Source organism: Pseudonaja textilis, chromosome 3, assembly GCF_049901715.1.
Source record: "Pseudonaja textilis isolate UNSWEBS1 chromosome 3, rPseTex1.2, whole genome shotgun sequence".
Classification (NCBI taxonomy): domain Eukaryota; kingdom Metazoa; phylum Chordata; class Lepidosauria; order Squamata; family Elapidae; genus Pseudonaja; species Pseudonaja textilis.
Window position 1 is genome coordinate 43,982,501 of NC_141992.1, and position 21,982 is coordinate 44,004,482.

Genomic DNA, 21,982 nt, shown 5'->3' on the forward strand with positions numbered 1-21,982 from the left:
CAAATTTAAAACTACACAAAATAAATAACAGCAGAGACTACAAAATGCTATTTTAAAAAATAGCAACCCTGGATTTTCAGTACTTCTGATCAAAATTTAATCATTTGTTTTTAATAGAATATTATATTTAATGGTGATTTTTAAGTTAAACTGACAGGCTTGTAAATCACTTGTTTATTAATTCTGCTTAATATTGTTTACTGTGTAGATGAAGAATATGGTAGGGATTCAGGCCCTCCAGCAAAGAAAATACGTTCATCACCAAGAGATGCAAAAAATAAGAGGAGGTCTGGAAAAAATTCTCAGGAGGACAGGTAAGCTGGAGATAGATTTCTAGTACTTAGATTTTGTGTGTTATTTGTCTGTGTGCTTGTGTATCTATCTAGAGGTTGTATAATCTATTAACTTACCTTAAAGACAGTAATTAAAAAGTATGAATTTTATAACAATGTTCACTAGCCTACAGATTGTGTCCAATTAGAACATTTTGAATTTTAAAGTTTTGTAACATTGAACGTGGAAGGATAGCATATTCTATTTGTTGTTAAACTACAGCTCCTAGTTTTCTTTACTATTAATGTTTATAACAGTTTGCTGTGTGCAACAATTCATCACATCTATAAGGCATATCTTTCCAATTCATGTTTTGTTTTCATGATATCAAAGACCTGCAAAATCATAACACTTTGAGCATACTTTGAGCTTTAGGATATTTATTTCTGCACAATTGCATTATTTACATTTTTTTTAGAATTGGGGTGTGCGTGTGTGTACCCATGTAAAAATAAAGAAAACTGATGATAGAAAAAGACCTAGTTGGGTTGCATCTGTCTTTTGAGGTATTATTTGGGTTTTGGGTTTTTTTTATTATTTTTGTTGGATGTACATACTTCATCGTAAGTATGTTTAAACTCAGTTACTGATAATTGATTATCTCTGCTGGAAGTTGATTCCAAGCTTCTACTGTTCTTTCTGTGAAGTAATACTTTCAAACATTACTTTTTAACTTTCCTCCTGTCAGTTTCTTGATGTTTGTTTATATAGAAAATTAGAAGCTTATTCAGATCCGTAATATATATTTAGGATATCAGTTATTTCTCCCCTTTTGACCTCCAGACAGTACATATTCAGTTCCTCCAATCTCTCCTGATATATCTGTCCCTCAGATCTTGTACCATTTTATTATTCATCTCTGGACTTACTCAACCATATCAATATCTTTTTTAAGTGAGATTTCCATAATTGGACACAGCATTCGAAATATATAGTATAGTACTATATACTATAGTATATAGTATCCCTATATAGTGTAATTAGAACCTAATATACTATACATATAATATGATTCTACTTTTTAATTATTTGAGTTGATTGTGAAAAATCAATAGAAGAAATGAGTGTTTGCCAAATGTACATTTAGAAAATAAACATTAAGATGAGAAAATATAGAAGACAATAATTTCCTATGTTATGAAGGAAGAAAATAGCATTCACTTATTGAGTTTTAGTACCACCCAAAGCAATCATGATGTTTCCATCTCGTGGTTTTATCATTCATAACATTTTAAGGAGTATTAAAGATAACAAACATTGTCCCTAGAGACATCCAAAGTGTATTTTATAGTGAATACTTCCGAGGGCAAAATGAGAACCCAGATTGTTGGGGGCAATATGCTAACTCTAAACCGCTTAGAGAGGTCTGTAAAGCACTATAAAGCGGTATATAAGTCTAAGTGCTATTGCTATTAAAATGGGTTATATAGGTAGTCCTCAACTTAAAACCACAATTGGAACTGTAACTTCCATTGGTAAGCAAGGTGTTCATTAAGTGAGTTGTGTCCAAATTTATGATCTTTTTAACTGCCAACGTTAAGTGAATCTATCTTCCTCCATTGTCTTTGCTTGTTGGAAGCCAGTTGAGAAAGTTGTAAACGGAGATGACATGGCCCAGGATGCTATGGTAAATACATGCCAGTTGCCAAGCACCAGAATTTTGATCAATTAGCCATGGGTAGCTACAATAGTTGCATGTGCAAAGACCAGTTGTAAATTGCTTTTTCAGCAGATCATTGAATGAGCACTAAACGAATGGTTATAGTCAAGGACTACCTGTACTGCTAATACAACATAAGGCTAGGGAATGGTATTTAAAGCATAATAGACATGGAGGTTGTGTGTGGAGATTTAGAAAAATGTATTAATTCTGTTCTATTTTTCTTATTGTAAGCAGAAGTGCTGGCAATCCAAAATCATTTGGAACTACTTAATCCAAAAGAAAATCAATAAATAAGTAAACAGCCAAAATACCATTTTTATTTTATATACTGTAACTTTATATATCTTAACCTTTTCCATTTCACATCACATTATATCAATTCAAGATTTAAGAACCATATTTCACCCATTATCTCTGTGTCTTCTAAATAGGCTTAATTTAATTGAAAGGGGGATTCTGCAAGGGTACATAAGATAGTACTGTTATATTAGAAATAGAAATGAACTTTGAAAATATGAAACAAGTGTGATTAAAAGGATAGATAAAATACTCATTGTAATGTAATGGAATGTTTAATATATAAATGAAATAAAGAGAATAAGAGAATGGAATGAGGAAAGGAGGGGAACATTTTAATTATTAAAATGCTAATAATGTTAATTAAATGTGTTAAGTAAAGTAAATAATGTGTTAAGTGAAGAATATGAAAGAAATATGAAAAAAAATTATGGAAATATTATAAGTGTTCTTAGAAGTATGATATCCTATTGAAAAGAAATGTTAAAGACGTGAAAGATTGTAACTAACATTAATCATAGAGCTGAATTGGAATAGAATGGGTGTTGGTAGAAGTTACCGTGAACGCCCTTTCTATCTATGCTGCGAGAGAGCCCAAGATGGGTTGACTCCTTCCTATGATGTCATAGCTGAGTCTGTATTAAGATATAAAAGCTAGCCCCCGGGAGAGACCCCAGCTTTGGCGAAGATACTTGACAGACTGAAAGGTGTCTCTGAAAGCCCAAAATAAATACAGAAATATGTCTTACCCTCTCCGGACGAATCAAGGGAGGGGCTAGGCTCTCTCGCAGCATAGATAGAAAGGGCATTCACGGTAACTTCTACCAACACCCATTCTCCTCCATGCTGCATCGAGAGCCCAGGATGGGACATACCAAAGCTTGCATGTCCACAGGCGGGTCCTCGTCTGGCTCATCCCACCGACTGTGGAACCACTCGTTGGAAGCACCCGTCTGCCGAAGGCTGCAGTCGCCGAGGCAAAAACATCCAGACGGCAGTGCCTGATGAAAGGAGATGGGGATGTCCGCGTGGCCACATGACAAATCTCCAAGGATGCTTGGATCGCCCGCTTCTGGTAGAGTGCACTGTCAGACCTCGGGGAACTGGAAGGGCCCAGCTTTGTAGGCCTGCTCAATGCAAGACCTGACCCACCTGCTAATAGTAGGAGAAGAGGCCTTGTGCTCCAAGTGAGAAGGGAAAAAGGAAACAAACATGGCTTCCGACTTCCTGAAGGAGGAAGTGCACTTAATGTATATTCTAAGAGCCCTTCTTACATCTAGCCTGTGCCACTGCCACTCTAAGTCATGGTGCGGGAGAGGACAGAAGTCAGGCAAACCAATGTCCTGGGACCTGTGAAACCAGGTGTTAACCTTCGGAATAAATGAGGGGTCCAGACGAAGAACAACCCTATCATCGTGAAAGGAACAAAGGTCCTGTCTGATGGAAAGAGCAGCAAGCTCGGAAACCCTCCTGGCAGAAGTGATGGCAGCAAGGAACACTACCTTCAGAGTCAGGAAATGGAGAGACACTGTTCTAAGGGGTTCGAAGGGGGGCTTTGTAAGGGCATTAAGGACCAAATGAAGGTCCCAGGAAGGATACCTGTGAATCACCGGAGGGTGCAGGTTGGAAGCCCCCTTCAAAAACCTCCTGACTGAAGTGTGATGGGACAAGGAAGGAAGCGAACCCCATGAAAGGACTGAGGAGAGGGCCGCAACCTGCCTGCGTAAGGTGTTGGGGGCCAAACCTTTCTCCAGCCCATGCTGAAGAAAGCTAAGAACTTCTGCCAACTGGGCTGAAGCAGGAGAAAGACCCTCTCTGAGGCACCATCGGGAAAAAGCCTTCCAGGTGGCATCATAGATGTGCCTTGTAGAAGGTTTGCGAGAAGCCAGGATAGTGAGGATGACCCCTTCTGGAAGATCAGCCTCCTCTAGCCGCTGCCGCTCAAGTGCCACACAGTCAGCTTGAACCACTGGGGCTCTGGGTGGAGCAGGGCCCCCTGGTGAAGGGAGATTAGATGGGCAGGGATCCTCCAAGGAGAAGCCACCGATAGGTTGACCAGGTCTGCAAACCAGGGCCTCCTTGGCTAATAGGGTGCCAGGAGGAGGAGCTCCGCACGTTCCTCCAACATCTTCCGAATTACTGCTGGAATGATGGGAAGCGGGGGGAAGGCGTAGAGGAGACCCTTGGGCCATCTGCACCGAAGAGCATTGGTCCCCTCTGCTCCCTGGCAAGGAAACCTGGTGAAGAATCTGGTGACTTGGGTGTTTTGAGGAATGGAGAAAAGATCCACCTCCGGTGTTCCGAATCTGAGGGAAAGATCTCTGAATAGAAACGGAGGAATGGACCATTCTGTCTGGTTGACGAGGCTCCTGCTGAGCCAGTCGGCCTGGGAGTTGTCGACCCTGGAGATGTGGTCTGCTGAGATCGATAACAAGTGTTTCTCTGCCCATGACCCCAGCTGTAGAGCCTCTCTCATGAGGGCTTTGGACCTCCTCCCCCCTTGCCGGTTGACATGAGCCTTTGCGGCCATGTTGTCCGTAAGGACTAGAACATGAGAGCCAGTCACTGATTGCCTGAAATGCTTGAGAGCCAGAAAAATAGCTCTGAGCTCTAGCCAATTTATGGGAAGGGTCTGTTCTGATATGGACCAAACGCCCTGAGCTATCTGGCCCTGCATATGGGAACCCCAACCCAGGAGGCTGGCATCGGTGGTTACCACTAGCCTGTCTGGGTCCCTGAACAGGAGTCCCCTCCAAGTAGATGGGGAATGCCACCAATTGAGAGATCTCCGGATTTGTGGCGGGAGTGGGACCTTGATGGATGAGTGGCTGGTTCCTGCTTGTTGGTAGGCAAGCAGGAACCATTGGAGGGTTCGGGAGTGGAGCCGAGCCCACGGGACGATGCCAATACAGGAAACCATCTTCCCCAGAAGTTTGGACAGCAGCGACAAGGGGACAATTTGATGTTGCTGGATCTGGCTGATGATCTCTGCAAGGCTCTTTCCACAAGCTGGGGACAGGAAAACCTGGCACGACATGGTATCGATGACTGCTCCCAAGTGTTGCAATTTGGTTGTAGGAGAGAGCTGGCTCTTTTTGGTTTTGATGGAAAATCCATGGCTCTGGAGACATGACAGGGTAATTTGCAGATCCTGATGGGCTGCAAGGATGGAAGAGGAAAGAATCAAAATGTCGTCCAAGTAGCGTTGGATCCTCACTGGAATAGAACGCAGAGATGCCACCAATGCTGCCAGAACCTTTGTGAAGACCCCTGGAGCTGATGAGAGGCTGAAGGGAAGTGCTGGGTAATGGGTATTCTGATAACAGAAACGGAGAAACTGGCAATGATGAGGCCAAATTGGGATGTGGAGGTAAGCCTCAATGAAATCAATGGAAGGGAGGAACGCTCTCTAAAATAGAATGCAGAGTCTGCATTTTAAATTGCCTGTATTTTACAAATTGGTCGAGAAATTTTAGATCAAGGATGGCTCTCCACCCCCCTGAGGCTTTGGGAATGATGAAAAGGTGAGAGTAAAGCCCACGTCCCCGTTGAGATGAGGGAACAGGTTGAATAGCCCTGATTTCAAGAAAGTGCTGAATGGCCTGATTCATGAGGGCTTGCCTGGAAATGTCCTGAGACACAGGTCAGATCAAAATATTTGGGTGGGGTGGGGTTAGGAAGTCCAATTGTAACCCTGATCTAATAGTGCTGAGCACCCAGGCGTCCGTCCTTGACTCCGCCTGCCAATTTTGGAGCCATAAAAGTCTTATTGCTGCTACAGAAGATGCCATGTCCTTGGATGCAAATCTGGCGGAATTGAGAGTGGCATCCGCAGTGAATTCCGCTGCTGCAATAATCTTATTAAGGTCTTGGTGAGACCGAAGGTCAGAAGCAGGCAGTCTATTCTGGAGTTGGCGTAGCCACCATATGGATGCCCTGGTGAAGAAGGATGCTGCTGTTGAAGCCCGTACAGCCCAAGCAGCAGCCTGGTGATTGCGCTTGAGGGTCTGTTCGGAACGTTTATCATCCGGTTTCAGGATATCTTCTGGCTCCGTGGGAGTGCCAGAAGATGAGAACGAGGCCAGAACCAGAATGTCAACAGAAGGCACTGCCAGGGCATTGTCCAGAGCTGCGCTGACATTGTAGAAACGCTTATCTAGAGAAGATGGGCGAGGACCTGCCGAAGGAAAAGCGCACTGTTCTTTGACCATGTCCAGGAACAAAATGGGAGAAGGCAAAACCTCTGCATGCACTACAGGCTTGGAGAAGAGCGAATCCCCTTGGCTAGAGAGATTTCCTTGTGGCTCGGGAGCCGCTTCTTCTGGCGACAGCTTGGCAGTGACCAAGGCCTTGCTGAGTAATCGTCTGAAGAGAGTAGGTTTGAAGACCAATGCAGAGGATGTCTGTTCTGGGCGAGAATCCTTTTCCTCTGAAAGATTTTGGTGAAAAATCTCACCCTCTTCACACTCTGAATGAGAAGAGTAACTGTGTTCAGATGGTGAAGGCCTTCCTTCCTCATCAACCTCCTCCTTCTGGTAGAGAAGAATGGACCCTGAGCCCTGTGTAAATCAGGATGATGAGACAAGGAACTTATAGATTGAGAAGCGGCTGAACCCTTTCCAAAGGTTGATAAATTTGCTTGAAGCCTTCAGCCAATCCCTGCCTAATAAATGGCTGATGAGACTACATCTTGGATATCCCTTGGTCTATGCTCAGAGGCAGAGGCAGAAGGCAGAAGGCCCGCTGCTGTGGGAGTAAAGGTGGCTTCAAGCCTAGAGGTTCGAGGCCTGGAGGGAGGGGGAGGAGCATAGGGCACAGAAGCCTGTTGGAAATAAGGCCCAGATCTGCTTAAATCCTGAGGATCTCACTGTACAGCAAGAGCCTCAGGAGACCAGGATGGAGGATGGAAAGGCTCATAGATAACTTCTCCTCCCCTGGGAGGGCTTGGTTGGGGCCCACGAGTATCACCTGAAACAGTTGCATTCCCTTCTGTTGAAAAGTTCTGTTGAACTGCCTCCCTAGAGCTGCATGTCTGCACTTCTCTGCCCTCAATTCAGCCTGAGTTGCCTACTTAGGGGCTAGAGCCTTAGCTTTGATTTTAGCAGCCACCTCCCTCTGGACTGATTGGGTATGTTGCCTACGTCTTTTTCTCCTATCGGGCTTAAGAGATCCACTGGGGGGGAAGCTCTGCCAGAGCCTTATCTTGCTCCATTTGTAAAATAAAGGCTCTTGCGTTGGAAAGAAGCTGTTTAGAAATTTTTCTATTAAGCCCCTTAGGGTATAAGTGGCCCCTGGACTTACAAAATGGCCGCTCACCTTATGGTGGAAGGCTTGAATCCAAGATGGCCACTGACTACAGGAAAACAGGCTCCAAGATTGAAGAATCTCTCCTTAGGCTATACAGAGCCCAGAGCGAAGTCAGCAAGGGAAAAACACAGCAACCAGCTACACGATCAGCTGGCTTGAGCTCTCATCAGTTTGCCAATCATGTTTACGATCGCTCCAAACTGCAGGCGTGGAGGAGGTCTACAGGCGCTGCCCAGCTTGCCCGCACAGAGCTCTGTGACGCTGCTCCCAACGTTGCAGGGCTCTCCTGAAAGAGCAGCTGCCCAGATCCCTGGGAGCTGCTTGAAGAGAGGAAAAAGGTACTGAAGATCGCTGGTGATTGCTATCTAACAGAACGCTTTCAGAGACACAGCTACTGACTGAAAAGAGCTGAGTCAAAAGCTGGGGTCTCTCCCAGGAGCTGGCTTTTATATCTTAGTACAGACTCAGCTATGACATCATAGGAAGGAGTCAACCCATCCTGAGCTCTCGATGTAGCATGGACGAGAATAAGTATTTTATTTATTATTGTTATATATTTACTTTTTCTTTAAGAACTTAGTACGTATTTTAAGAATGTACCAAGCAGAATTAGACTGGAAGTTATGTGTTATATTGAATGTTATAATTGTAAAGGCATAAATTGAAGTTTAAATAAGAGTTGAAGGGATAAAAATTAAAAGATGTAAAGGTGTCATACTCCAATCAGTAATTACAGGGGAAAATTTTGTTTAATGAGAAAAGAAAATATGAAATTGAAACAGGACAGACAAAAGTATAAATATAATGATTAGAAAGATATTGAAACTTAGAAAAAGATACATATAATTGAATTTAGAAAGGAATGAGATAATTAAAAGTAAGATTGAGAAAACTAAGGGAAGGGAAAAATTATTGAGAAAATGTTAAAATAGTAATAAGATATGGAATAGAATACAAAGATGAATATGAAATTGAATTTGTGTCTGTATGGAGAAGTGATAACTCAGGACCATGCTACTCTCAAAAAAAGAAATTTTACTTGTATGATGTTTTGTGAAAACCCAAATAATTTTTTTATTAAAAAAAAGATTTAAGAACCATAAAGGGATATGACAGTTTTGTATAAAGTATATGTTTGCCCAAATTATTAAAATTGTATTAAAGTATGTTCCTTCCACTTACATCAGGAAAGATGAAGGAAGAAGCACTTATAATCTTCAAATGTGTAAAATAGTAGAGGCAGCAGAGAAGCCATGGTGAAGAAAAATTGACTGGAACAACCTAGGATGAATTGCAGATAGCTCAGATCATGGATTGACAATTGTTTAGTCTTGGTATAATCATGAAAGGGATGTGAAGAGTCATTGGCATGTTGGCATGGCATTTTACTTAACCATCTTAACAGAATAGCTTATACCAAGATCATGTGTTCTTTTTCTGATTTTAAGTCATGGAAAAAGTGAATATTAAGAAGCACTTCCTTTTCTTGTCCTAAATAAGAAAAATGTAAAACTGGTAGTATGCATAAGATACACACTTGGAATTTCTTGAATAAGATATGAATAGTTGTAGTTTAATTTTCAACTGGTATTATTAAATTGCATTTTTTCAGAAATGTTTTTGTCAAGTTATTAAAACTTTTGCTTTCTCTGTAAATCAGACTATTTAGAAAGCTATTACATTGATGAGCTTCAGACAAATAAACCCTTAGAACGGAGATTTCACAGTTAAATTGCAAGTTCCCTTCATCATCCCATTTTTCATCTTAAAGGAGTGATAGAATTGAAAACTAGCTTACTATTGATTGATTAATCAAAGTAATAAAACTAATATAATTCTGTATTATGGCCATTATCCAATTTAATTGTATCTCTGGGAATGTAATAACATCACAGCAATCTTTCTGGAAATAATGTCTTTTTTTTCCTTTTTATAGTGAAGACTCAGAAAAGGACATGAAGACAAAAAGAGACGATTCACACTCGGCAGGTAATTAAACCATTTTTTTTTAAATTGATGGCAGTTTGATCAGAATATGTAATCAATAATTTCACTGTTATTGCTGCCTGTAACCTTTAAAGATCTCTTATTTAAATCATCTACTTATTCTTAATTTCAATAGTTAGTGCCATGTGATTTGTTTCTATGTAGCATACCTGTTGCTGAATTAAACTCCCTGCATTCTTTAACACTGAACAGAACCATCCTATTGGGGGTATTTGGGAGTAAGCACAACCTTCCCATGGCTGCTATCTGTAGCCAATTTCTAAGAATATTTCTATCATTATTATTATTCCATTATCTTTTCTCAGATGAAGATTTTGGCAGTGACGATGATATAGGAGCAGATGATGGTAAAGCTGACAGTGACTATGAAAGTTCTCAAAAGAACAAAAAAGGAAAAAAAGTGAAGCCTGACAAGAACAAAAAAGCTGCTTCCAGATCTAGAAAAAGGGCTGCAGGTAATGTCTTCCAATAATGTGTTTAACAATAACATCATTTAATATCTATGTGATGCATGATTGATTGACAGACAATTTCAGGTAATGTTTCATGAAATCTTAATTCATTGGAATTTAAATAACTAATTTGAAGTACAGTATATAAGTAACTATTTATACAGGTAAAACTCGAAAAATTAGAATATCGTGCAAAAGTTTATTTATTTTAGTAATGCAACTTAAAAGGTGAAACTAATATATGAAATAGACTCATTACATGCAAAGCAAGATAGTTCAAGCCGTGATGTGTCATATAATTGCGATATGGCTTACAGCTCATGAAAACCCCAAATCCACAATCTCATAAAATTCGAATATTACATGCAATCAATAAAACAAGGATTGTACATAGAACAATATCGGACCTCTGAAAAGTATAAGCATGCATATGTACTCAGTACTTGGTTTGGGCCCCTTTTGCAGCAATTACTGCCTCAGTGCGGCGTGGCATGGAAGCTATCAGCCTGTGGCGCTGCTGAGGTGTTATGGAAGACCAGGATGCTTCAATAGCGGCCTTCAGCTCTTTTGTATTGTTCGATCTCATGTCTCTCATCTTTTTCTTGGCAATGCCCCATAGATTCTCTATGGGGTTCAGGTCAAGCGAGTTTGCTGGCCAATCAAGCACAGTAATCCCATGGTCATTGAACCAGGTTTTGGTGCTTTTAGCAGTGTGGGCAGGTGCCAAGTCCTGCTGGAAAATGAAGTCAGCATTCCCATAAAGCTCGTCTGCAGAAGGAAGCATGAAGTGCTTCAAAATCTCCTGGTAGATGGCTGCGTTGACCCTGGACTTAATGAAGTACAGTGGACCAACACCAGCAGATGACATGGCTCCCCAAATCAACACAGACTGTGGAAACTTCATACTGGACTTCAAGCATCTTGCAGTGTATGCCTCCATTCTTTCTCCAAACTCGGGGTCCTTGGCTTCCAAATGAGATGCAAAAATTGCTCTCATCAGAAAAGAGGATTTTGGACCACTGAGCAACAGATCAGTTTTGTTTTTCTTTAGCCCAGATAAGATGCTTCTGACGTTTGTTGTTCAGGAGCAGCTTGGAAGAGGAATACGACATTTGAAGCCCATGTCCAGGATCCGTCTGTGTGTGGTGGCTCTTGATGCACTGACTCCAGCCTCAGTCCACTCCTTGTGAAAGTCCCCAACACTTTTGAATGGCTTTTTCCTGACAATCCTCTCCAGGCTGCGGTCATCCCTACTGCTTGTGCACCTTTTTCTTCCACACACTTTCCTTCCACATAACTTTCTACTGATGTGCTTTGATACAGCACTTTGGGAACATCCAACTTCTTTTGCAATTACCTTTTGAGGCTTTCCCTCCTTATTATGGAGGGTGTCAGTGATGGTTTTCTGCACAACTATCAGGTCAGCAGTCTTTCCCATGATTGTGATTCCTACTGAACCAGACTGAGAGACCATTTAAAGGCTCAGGAACCCTTTGCAGGTGTTATGGCTTAATTAGCTGGTTAGACTGGGACACTTTTGAGCCTAGAATATTGAACCTTTTCACAATATTCTAATTTTCTGAGATTGTGGATTTGGGGTTTTCATGAGCTGTAAGCCATAATCATCACAATTATGACAAATCATGGCTTGAACTTTCTTGCTTTGCATGTAATGAGTATCTCATATATTAGTTTCACCTTTCACCTTGCATTACTGAAATAAATGAACTTTTGCACAATATTCTAATTTATCGAGTTTCACCTGAATGTATGAAAACTGGTAAAATCAGAACTAAGTCAAATTCTTGATCTGAGGCATATTGAAGGTAACCAAAAAATATGTCATAACATACAGATGAATAAAATAGAATTTAAACTGTATGTTGCCTTTTTGTTTATTTTGATCTCTCTCCCCATTGTTCTGATTCTGGTTTACTTAGTATAGTATCTTAATTCTTACTTGTTCATATTTTCCCATAAAGCTTTGCTGAGTTCAAAAAGCCAAATGAAGGAAATAAAAATGGATCAAGAGTAATAATTATATCTGTTTTTGATTTATTGTATAATGTAGATGACAGTTGATGCTGAATGTTGCATTACTAGGAATATTTTGCATCAAAACATATTCAGAATAATTAGAAATTGCAAGCTATTAGATCCAGGTAGATCCATGTTGGAAATGTATATGGAAGAATCCATATTTAGTGATCTTTCTGATTTTATAACAGAGGATAGTGAGGATGAGAAAGAAGATCACAAAAATGTGCGTCAGCAGCGGCAAGCAGCATCCAAGGCTGCTTCCAAGCAAAGAGAAATGCTAATGGATGATGTGGGCAGTGAGGAGGAAGATCAGGAAGAGGAAGAGACATCATTTCAGGAAAGTAAGTGACATTCAGAGGCACGTGTTATAGATATATGGAAAGTAAGAATGAAATGTCAGTCTGCAGCCATGTCTGATGTGGCATCCACATTAATTGTTCAGACAACCAACGTGATATTTCATCATCTTAATTATGACATTCATTGCATTCTTGATATAATCATGTCATATTGGCAGCAAGGAGGATTTTAAAAATATGCTGTCCCTAAAATTCAGGACAAAAAAACTTTTCAGACCATGGCAATTTTTAAGGTAATATTCTGCTAGAAAAATGCAGAGAATATAAAAATGCCACTCACCACTGTTTTACCTTCAGCACTGGGCAATAGTCTGAACAGTCTAATTTTATTACAAATACCATCTTATCTGGCTTCATGATACAGTGAAGGGCTTCAAATCTTTGTCTTCATAGTTAGAATAAACCATAAGTTTTAAAACAAATTTGTGTTAAAATATGTGCAGTACAGCTTTCTAACTTGCCTATTGTATAAATTGATAGACGTTTGCTCTAAATGGTGAAAGGTGGGGAGCCAGGAGAAATTTGCAGTGAATGTATCAAATAAACAGAAACCCAGTGAATCTGTGAACTGATGAACTAGAATCATGGAAACTTGGATTCAAAACCTGGAAGTCTGTTTTAGGAAAAGTAAGATACTCTTTCTATATAATAAGTTACTGATATTGACTGCAAAGGGCACTTCTACAACTTGCTACAAGATGGAAGACCATATTGAACAAGAAAGGAATCATGACAGGCTGGGAAGGGCTTTGATGTAGAACTACAACAGCTGGTGTAAAAATGGTCAGGCTTTGAGCCTTAATTGCTTTTGAGGGAAAGAGAAATTTGCCTATGCAACTGCTATTTTAAATAATACTACTACTTATCACAAGCTCTAAAGCAGATTTACATGAGGAAATACTGAGGCACAGAAGTCGTGATTTCTCCAAGTTCTAGCAAGTGTGTTACAGGATATAGAAGCCAAGAATCCTATCTCTTGATCAACCTACCAGACTCTCTCCCTCATTCTGTCTCTCTTCCAAGTGAACAAGAACAGCTCTTCTTAGAGACATTTCATTCCTCTCTCTCTGCACAGAAGATTCTGGCAGCGATGAAGACTTCCTTGCGGAAGATGATGATGATAGTGACTATGGCAGTTCTAAAAAGAAGAATAAAAAAGTGGCTAAGAAATCGAAACCAGAAAGGAAAGAAAAGAAAATGCCTAAACCAAGACTAAAGGCTACAGGTGAGCTTAGCTTGCTTCAAAAGTTCTTATTTTACACCCATTAAGAATAACAGAATGAAATGTGTTGTTTGCAAGTACTTATATTTTCTCAGCTCTTCATCTTGTGTGTGCTTAGAAAGATATGAATCAAATTCTCAATGTTAAATCCAGATTTGTGGGTGATATAATTGAATAAGCTACTAAAAGTTCATTTGTGGATTCCTTTTTCAAAGAATCAGAGAATTCTGATTGGATTTGGATGGGATTCTTCTGATGTTATTGTTAGTATTATGTTCAGACCACTTGCCAGTGCTGATTAAAACAAGTGATACTAATGTTTTTTAGACCCCACAAGTGATATTATTTCACTTTGTTTGAAAAGAGAACAGTATTGCTGATTTTGACATGTAGAGATACCTACAGAACTACATATATCTTCAAATATACAATACTTATTTGGTTACATATTGCTTATTAGAAATTCAGCTTGGATGAAAAAATGTATAGAATTGTATCCTATAACCACATGTCTATCCTCAAAAAAGCTGTTGTCTTCTATTTACAGTAGAAAGCCCTACTGTAGCAAAACTGCTTTCATTATTTTTGCTGCTAATGGTTATGGAAAATTGAAAGGCAAATATTGTCAACCAACAGTTAGTGCCAGAAAAATTACTTACAGGCTGCCTGTACTTTACTATTAAAATATAGATAGTATGAGCTCAACTTCTTTGCTAAATAAGGATCCTGCATGTTTTCATAATAGTGCTGGCTCTGTTCAAGAGTTAGTGTGTTTATAAGATGATTAGAAAGCAGTATTTAGAGTTGCTTTGAATAGCAAGATGAACAGCTTTATAAACTGAATAAATGAATACATTTAATAAATACAAATCCCTTTGATTTGGGGTATGGGCATCTTAACCATTAAAACATGATGTAATAATCAAATATTTTACTATTGTTTTGATGCTTTTCTTCAGTTACACCTAGTCCGGTAAAGGGCAAAGGAAAGGGAGGTCGTTCCACAGCTTCAAAGACATCAAAAGAAAAAACACCATCCCCCAAAGATGATGATGATGAACCCGAAAGTCCTCCACAAAAGAAGAAATCAGTTAGTCCTCCTCCAGACAAATCTGGGGATGAAGGGTCTGAAGATGAAGTCCCGTCTGGTGAAGATTAAACAGTGGTGTGGGAGAGAAACTTTTTTGAGAGAGAGTAAGGAAAAGAGGATATACTTAGGGGTAGAACATGGTTTTGGTTGTGGCTTAACTATTGGGCTGTAAATGCCACTTTTACTTTAGTTGTTTTAATAGTACAATTCTTCTGTTTTGTTTTTTAAAGAAGACCTTTTATGTTTTGATGTCACAGTCTCTATTGGCCATTCCGTTCTCCCCAACAAATCTGAAAGCCATTTAGATTTAAATTAACAGCTAACTAAAGATATATTTTTGAAAGCTTACTACAGCTGTTAAGCAATAAGATTGAAGCTGACACTTGGAGATCATTGTTAACAAATAGAATAGATTTTCCAAAGTTGAGAAGTCAATTTGCTTAATTGAATTTAAAACCAATAATTATTGCATATAGCATTTTTGTTGGCATAAATCCATCCTTTATACCTGAATTATTTTGAATTCTATTAAGCATTGCAAATTCTAATACTTTGAATCTTTTGGCTTCCACTGTTTATCTTAGTGGCCAAGGGTTTTTTTTAGTAATAATTTAGTCTGATCTGTTCCAGGCTTTGAGAAGGTCATACCTGTTCATACCATTTATATCCTTTGTTAGCACAACATTTCTATTGGCCAAAATGCATTAATATCCTTCCAGCTTATTCTGAAATTTCTGTGCTTTTTCTGCTTTCTTTCCATAAAATTTAATTTCATTGAGAAATTCTGGAAGCTGGAATAACTGCTTTAAAATTTTTGAGCAATGCACTGAATGAGTGATTACACAGTATCTTTTTTAACCACTGGGTATTGATTTAAATATATTTCCCTTCATATTTCACAAAGTTGGAATACTCTGTTTCTATAACGTGTTTACTTCCCTTTCTGAAGAGTGAGTGCTGGTTCATAACCAGGCCTTATTTTTGGTTAGCAGAAGCTGGATACCCAAGCTAAACAAGAAACAGGGTGTAAACTGGAAGTCCATGATTGATACAGCAATCCTGCCAGAATTAACATTTTAGTATCTTATGCTTATATACTGTAATATTTCTGCTTATATATTGTAAGTTTATAAAAAGTTAAGTGGATAGCAACCCAAAAATATTCTCTTCTAGTCTAGGTCTACCTAATAAGTATGACAAAGCCAAAGTGAAAATGATGCATAATTCTGGTTTTCTCTTTCTTTCTCACATGCACATACATACTCATAAACCCAACAAAGTATAATTTGTCTTTCAAAAATACTTGGCTTATCCACCCTTTTTTATTTAAAGCAATGCTACTTGTGTCTATAATTGTTTCAAATATAAATCTGGGTTGTTTAGCAAAATAATACACGCTCATCCTGACTTGAAGTGATACCTTTGATCTAGACACCTTTGTTGGCTTCATAATTTTTGAACAATATCTAGAAAGTGAAAATGCTTTGAGTTTCTCCAGTGGTGGGATTCAATATTTTTTTAACTATTGGTTCTGTGATCATGGCAGAGGAAGGATACTGTAAAATCTCCAGTCAGAAGTAGTATTTGCCAGTTCTCCAAACTACTCAAAATTTCCACTACCAGTTCTCCAGAACTGGTCAGAACCTGCTGAACACCACCTCTGAGTTTCTCCTTGGACAGAAGCTAATCTGGACAGAGTAATTTTTGCCAATTTAATTGATATTTAAATGTTGAATGGTTCTAGCTAAGTATTATGTCCAAATTCTGAGTTCAAAACAGACTTATCACATCCTACAAATTAAATACTTGGTGACCTAGTATATGCAGTTGATCCAAATGTGCAGGTATTGGAGTGATTACCTCTTAATTATTATGGTCAGCCAGCAATATATATTTTTGCTGCTGATTCAGATTTGTTTTATATAATATGCATTTGTTTTCTTTCTGTGCTTTCGCTAACAGATACAACTGTGTGTAATAAGAATTAGGTTGCCATTTAGATTTTTCTTAAAGATAAATGATGGCAATTTGATTTCTTAATCCAAAATCAAATGCTGTGCTTTCACCGATCCTTGCATTTAACTCCTGGACAAAAATATTTTCAAGGTTCCTGAAATTTTTTAATTCAGATAATAGTTTGGCCTTTTTCCATTTGATAAATAATCCAGAGACTGAACATTAATTTTTCCCCTATTCACATAACAGCAGCAAAGTAATATTTTAAATATTTCATTCTATTTTGCAGTCTTCTGTCTCTCTGCACATATTGCTTTTATGTGAGGTATTCTAGGGATTCAACAGCTATATTAGTTTATTTGTTCCATAGAACAAGTGTTGCCAGATAAACAAATAGGTATATTCCAGTGAGTGCTAATCACACTATATTAGTTGCATCCTGGGAATGGCAGATTTTTTTTGATGTAGTTTTAATTAAGTATTTCTTGCATTTGCTGAAAAACCAAAAGCAAATACGTTTAGTGTATCTAAGTTATTGCTTCATATATAAATGTGATCGCAACAGGGGTATACATAAAATTTCAGTCAAGTTTTGAGAGGTTTGTGTTTACACATTACCTTTGAGGCCTGAACAGGTAATTGTGGCTATAATACTGAAGAAATAACTTGCACACCGTAAAAGGATAATATTTAGATACACTCTTTGTGATGACTTCTCTTAGGTATAATATTCTAGCACAGATCAAACAAAATGCAGGAGCATAATGGCTGGTTTGATCTGATATTAAAAAATCATGTTGAAATATATTGGGGGGGAAGGAAAGAAATGTATATGCATTTGGGTGATTGATGTGATATAAATGTTGAATATACTCAATTGTAATTGCCTGCACCAAATACTGAAACTGTTAATACTTTTAGACTGATTTTTAAAGCATTACTTAAGTATATGAGACAGCTTAACTAGAGCTAAGGAAGAAAAAAATGCTATAACATGCTGGAAATTTATGAGCTGTAGAAATTGGTGCTTTTGCTTTATGTAATTTTTCTGTGGAGTGTTTATTTTTTATAACAAATCATAATGTTGACACATGATTTTATAAAATAAAAGGAAATCGATTCCCATGATTTTAGGTATTTGGTAAATCATATTAGTATTTGGGGGGGAGATTTAACTCTTTCCCCTTTTCAATTAACTTGATTAAACTTCTGAATCTGAATGGCTTGGTCTCAACCTTGATCCTCTTGTTACCGAAACTCTCCTTTCTTTCCACTACCACCACCCCCTTAATTACAATTGGAATCTGGATTAACTCCTCTTGTGTGAAATGCACAGTGTAAAAGCTAGGTATGGATATTCTTAAAGTGATTTTCAGGGCCCAGGATTTATAAGCAAAACTAAGCTGACATTTGGTTTCCCACTTTCTTCAATTTACTGCTTTGCTGAAGAACTTCCATTATTTTCAGTTAAAAACTCTTCTAACATTTAAAGCAAGTGCTTCTCTATTTTGAGTCTATTAAAGAATTCACTACATTTTGATTTGATGTGTTAACCTTTTTTAAAAAAAATATTGATCCAAATGTGCTGTTCAAAACAGTGGAATGGTTCCATCAGTTAGAGCATGTCTGGTATGATGATAAAATACCATTGTGCATACATTTTATATACCTGGGTAGGGATTTTTTAATTGAGAATACAGCATTGGGGCAGAACTTGCTATAGCCACAATAACATAAAAATCCTTCAAGTATCTTGTATGAGTGGAAATGAAAGCGCATGTGTGTACGCATGCATGGATGTCAGCCTAACAACTTAATGCGTGTTAGAAATTCGTGGTTTACTGCTGGAGAAACAATTATTACAGAAATTGTATATAAGAGTTTTACATAATTTGTTTATCAGGAACATGGCACAGTCAAACCTTAACAGTTCCCACATTTTACAAAGAAACAAATTTATATCAGATAGAAATTGATGGAATTAAACACCTTGGATATTTGTCTTGGAATTAGCTACTTTGATGGGTTCTAAGTCTGTCTGGATTAATGGAAAGCATACATTCAAATGTGGTACCGAGGTCACCAGTCATGATAACCAATAAAGTTGTCAGTCTGTTGACAATGAAATCTGCAGCATGGTACTAAGGGTCAGTTTGAATGTAATAGTAATGCTTTATATAAAAATGAATTTTAAAAGGGAGGGGGGTTTAAGTGAACATGATATTGTTGACCATGTTCGTGAATTATAGATGCAACATGCATTGGTAGAATTGTGTGACAGTCTTTCGTGCTACTTAATTTTACATATTCCAGTCTGTATGTACTTGCAATTTAAAAAAAAAAAACAGTTCCTGCCTTGCTTTTTATTGAAGGGTTCCCAGGACTGCATATCAATTATTGAGCTCTGTTTTAAATATGTGTACCCTTGGCTTGTATTTTGTATTAAAAGAGAACATGGAAAAGAACCCTTTATTGTTCAGCATGTTGGAATTGTGTCCCCCTTATTTTCTCTCTCCTCTCTCTCTCTCTCTTTCCCTTTTTTGTTTTGTTTTTGTTTTTTGAATATATTAAGCAACTTATTCTTCTGTATCTTTTTTTCTTTTGTAAACTTTTTGGTTTTGTTTAAAAATGGCTTTATAAAAGGGCTTTTATAACCCATACCAATGCCTTCTGTGTTTTTTCCGCTCTTTACTGTATATACCAGCCTACCCCAACTTGGCACCCTCTACGCAAGTTGTATTTCAGTTACTATAATTCCCAATATCTGGTCATGCTGACTAAGGAATTATGAAACCGGTAGTCTAATACATTTGGAGGACACCGTTTTGGGGAGGGCTAGTATATGCCAGGTATCAATTTGTTTCTCAAAGTCAGTAAAAGTCTATAAGTTGTGTATTAACACTTATTTTTATATTCCGTGTTTAAGGCTTTTTGATAATTCTTGGAATTATCAAAATTTGATAATTTTGATTTGATTTGATAAAACTTGGGAAACCAGTATTTGATAATACTTGGGAAACTATAACTACTTATACAATTGTAAGTTTGCCCATGGGAATCACATGATCATAATCTGAAAAACTAGATCAAACTGAAAATGAAATTGCAGTAAATCATTAACTTACACATTGACATATAGACCAGTCTTAGGGGTCAACACTATTGAAAATATATATTTAAAGAAATACGTAGAAAATGTAAAAAAAATAGAATTCCTCAAATATTTAACTAGTTTTTTTCCATTGATGTTTTGAATGGATGGTATTTAAATTGTCCAAAGGGAGAAACAAGATGACTGTTAGGAGATGCAAAGCCAGCCACTAACAAACTGATTCTTGTTAAATTCTTGTTAAAAGCTACAAGATTGTTTTTGCCTAGAGACTACAAGATTTTATGAATCTAAGAACACTTGCTTACAACTTATTCAAATGTTTCATTCTTTGGAATTTTAAAACTGAAAAATTCTGAATCAATAACAGATTTGGAATTTTAATAATAAACTCTTCAGTTCTTTCAGTAACATTTGGATACAAGCCATTAGTTTTAATGACATGTTTTTACAACCATGATGCTGTTTCTTAACAGAAGTATCTTGAAAAGTATATCTCTATGACTTTAAAGCATTTTGTGTAATTTAAGATTAGTCAGTCATTCTTTATGTGTAGCCATGGAGGCTAAGGGTTGTCACAACATGATGTTATCAGAACGGGAAGATGTATGTTTTGTTTTTTGAAGTAGCACAATTGGTTCTCCTAGTTTTACAGAAGCATCAGTTAAGGGAGTATTTTGCTTCTTAAAACTCTACCCCCTTTGGAAAGTATTTCTGTGGCTATAGTGGGTACCTAAATTTTGTGGGTTTTTTGTGGATTTTTTTTATTTTAGTACATAATTAAAAGTGCAACCAAGAAAAAAGTAAAAGAATATTAAGATATACAAACTGTATACACTTACAAGTGTGAAACTTGTAAGTGTCAATCATTAAATTAATATTGCTATATAACCAGATTAACTGTTTTTAAAGGAAAATAATACTTAGCAAAGACAACTTATATGATAAAAACCCTCAATTAGAATAAACAATAGGAGTTTCTAATTTGTTTACTCTTATAATGAATCAGTCAAAATCTAATATTTTAAATCTTTACGTTATGGAAAATCCACATTTAGGATGTTGTACAAGTCCATATGTGTTTTATACTGAGCTGAATTGTCTTTCAAAATTGTTGAGATCTATGAGATTGCTATCAAGTATGAAAAACTGATTTATTGCATTTCCAGATTTGTTTATGAGTTATTTATTCTGTTAATCAATATTTGAGTAATTTATCAACCAAAAAAGTAAATTATTTTAGTGACTAAATTCATTTATTGCAGTAAATTAGAAGCTTATCTTACATTGGCATGCCCATTGTTACACATCATTTGGCCTTTTTAAATTTGATTTCCTTAGCTGCAATAGATGTTCTGAATTTTGGGTTACAGATTTTTCAAAAGTGTAAGTAGTCCCAGGTTATGACACCAGTTGGGATAGGAATTTCGGTCGCTAAGCAATGCAACCAAAGTATAACATGTAACCAATTTGTTCAGTAACGTCAATCCCACAGTCCCGATTGCTGTTGTAATCCCAGGACTATGTGGGTCATTGAGCCGTAAGAGGGAGGAATCCCAGGCAAGCAAGCCAGTGGGTTGAGAGCTGTGGGCAGGTAGGGTGCTGGGGGTGGGCTTTATGGAATTCAGTTGGGTGAAAAAGCATCAGGAGTGACTTACTGGTGGTTTCCCCATTGACTTCATGGTCGGGAACATCAGTTCACAGTGATGTAATTAAAAGCTGGGCATTGAGTAGCCAGATCTTGATCACATGACCATAGTGACTGATGGCCACTACTCTGAGGAATGGTGATAAGTCGCCCTTCTTTAGAGACATTATAACTGAATAGTCACTGAACTTGTCACTGAACTAGCCAAAGAATTGCCTGTAATCAAATATGTGAGGGTTCCATCTTATTTTTGTAATTCCTTTTGATTTATACTACTTATTTGAAAGTGTTGGAATCAGTGTAATTGAACATTTCATGGAGAAATCTTGAAAGATTAGCAACTTTGATTTCTTGAGGATCTTACAATATACAAGTAGTACTCAACTTACAACAATTCATTTAGTGACAGATCGAAGTTAAAACAGGGAAAAAAGTGAGTTATAACTTTTTCACAGGACCATTGCGGTATCCCTATGGTGACTTGATCAAAATATGACCG

General features: G+C 37.7%; 1 protein-coding gene across 3 annotated transcripts in view; it reads left to right on the forward strand.

Moving 5' to 3' along the window:
- Positions 1–19,386, forward strand: part of NUCKS1 (nuclear casein kinase and cyclin dependent kinase substrate 1) — a 32,027-nt gene extending 12,641 nt beyond the window's left edge. The window contains exons 3-8 of one of the 3 annotated variants that reach the window (XM_026715669.2): positions 209–314; positions 9,537–9,589; positions 9,913–10,062; positions 12,288–12,440; positions 13,534–13,683; positions 14,640–19,386. In XM_026715669.2, the coding sequence (XP_026571454.1) occupies positions 209–314; positions 9,537–9,589; positions 9,913–10,062; positions 12,288–12,440; positions 13,534–13,683; positions 14,640–14,839 (812 nt within the window). In that variant the 3' untranslated portion in view covers positions 14,840–19,386. The remainder of the gene's footprint in view (positions 1–208; positions 315–9,536; positions 9,590–9,912; positions 10,063–12,287; positions 12,441–13,533; positions 13,684–14,639) is intronic. The other 2 variants (XM_087929401.1, XM_026715670.2) reach the window with 2 other exon arrangements.
- The last annotated feature ends 2,596 nt before the right edge of the window (positions 19,387–21,982 follow it).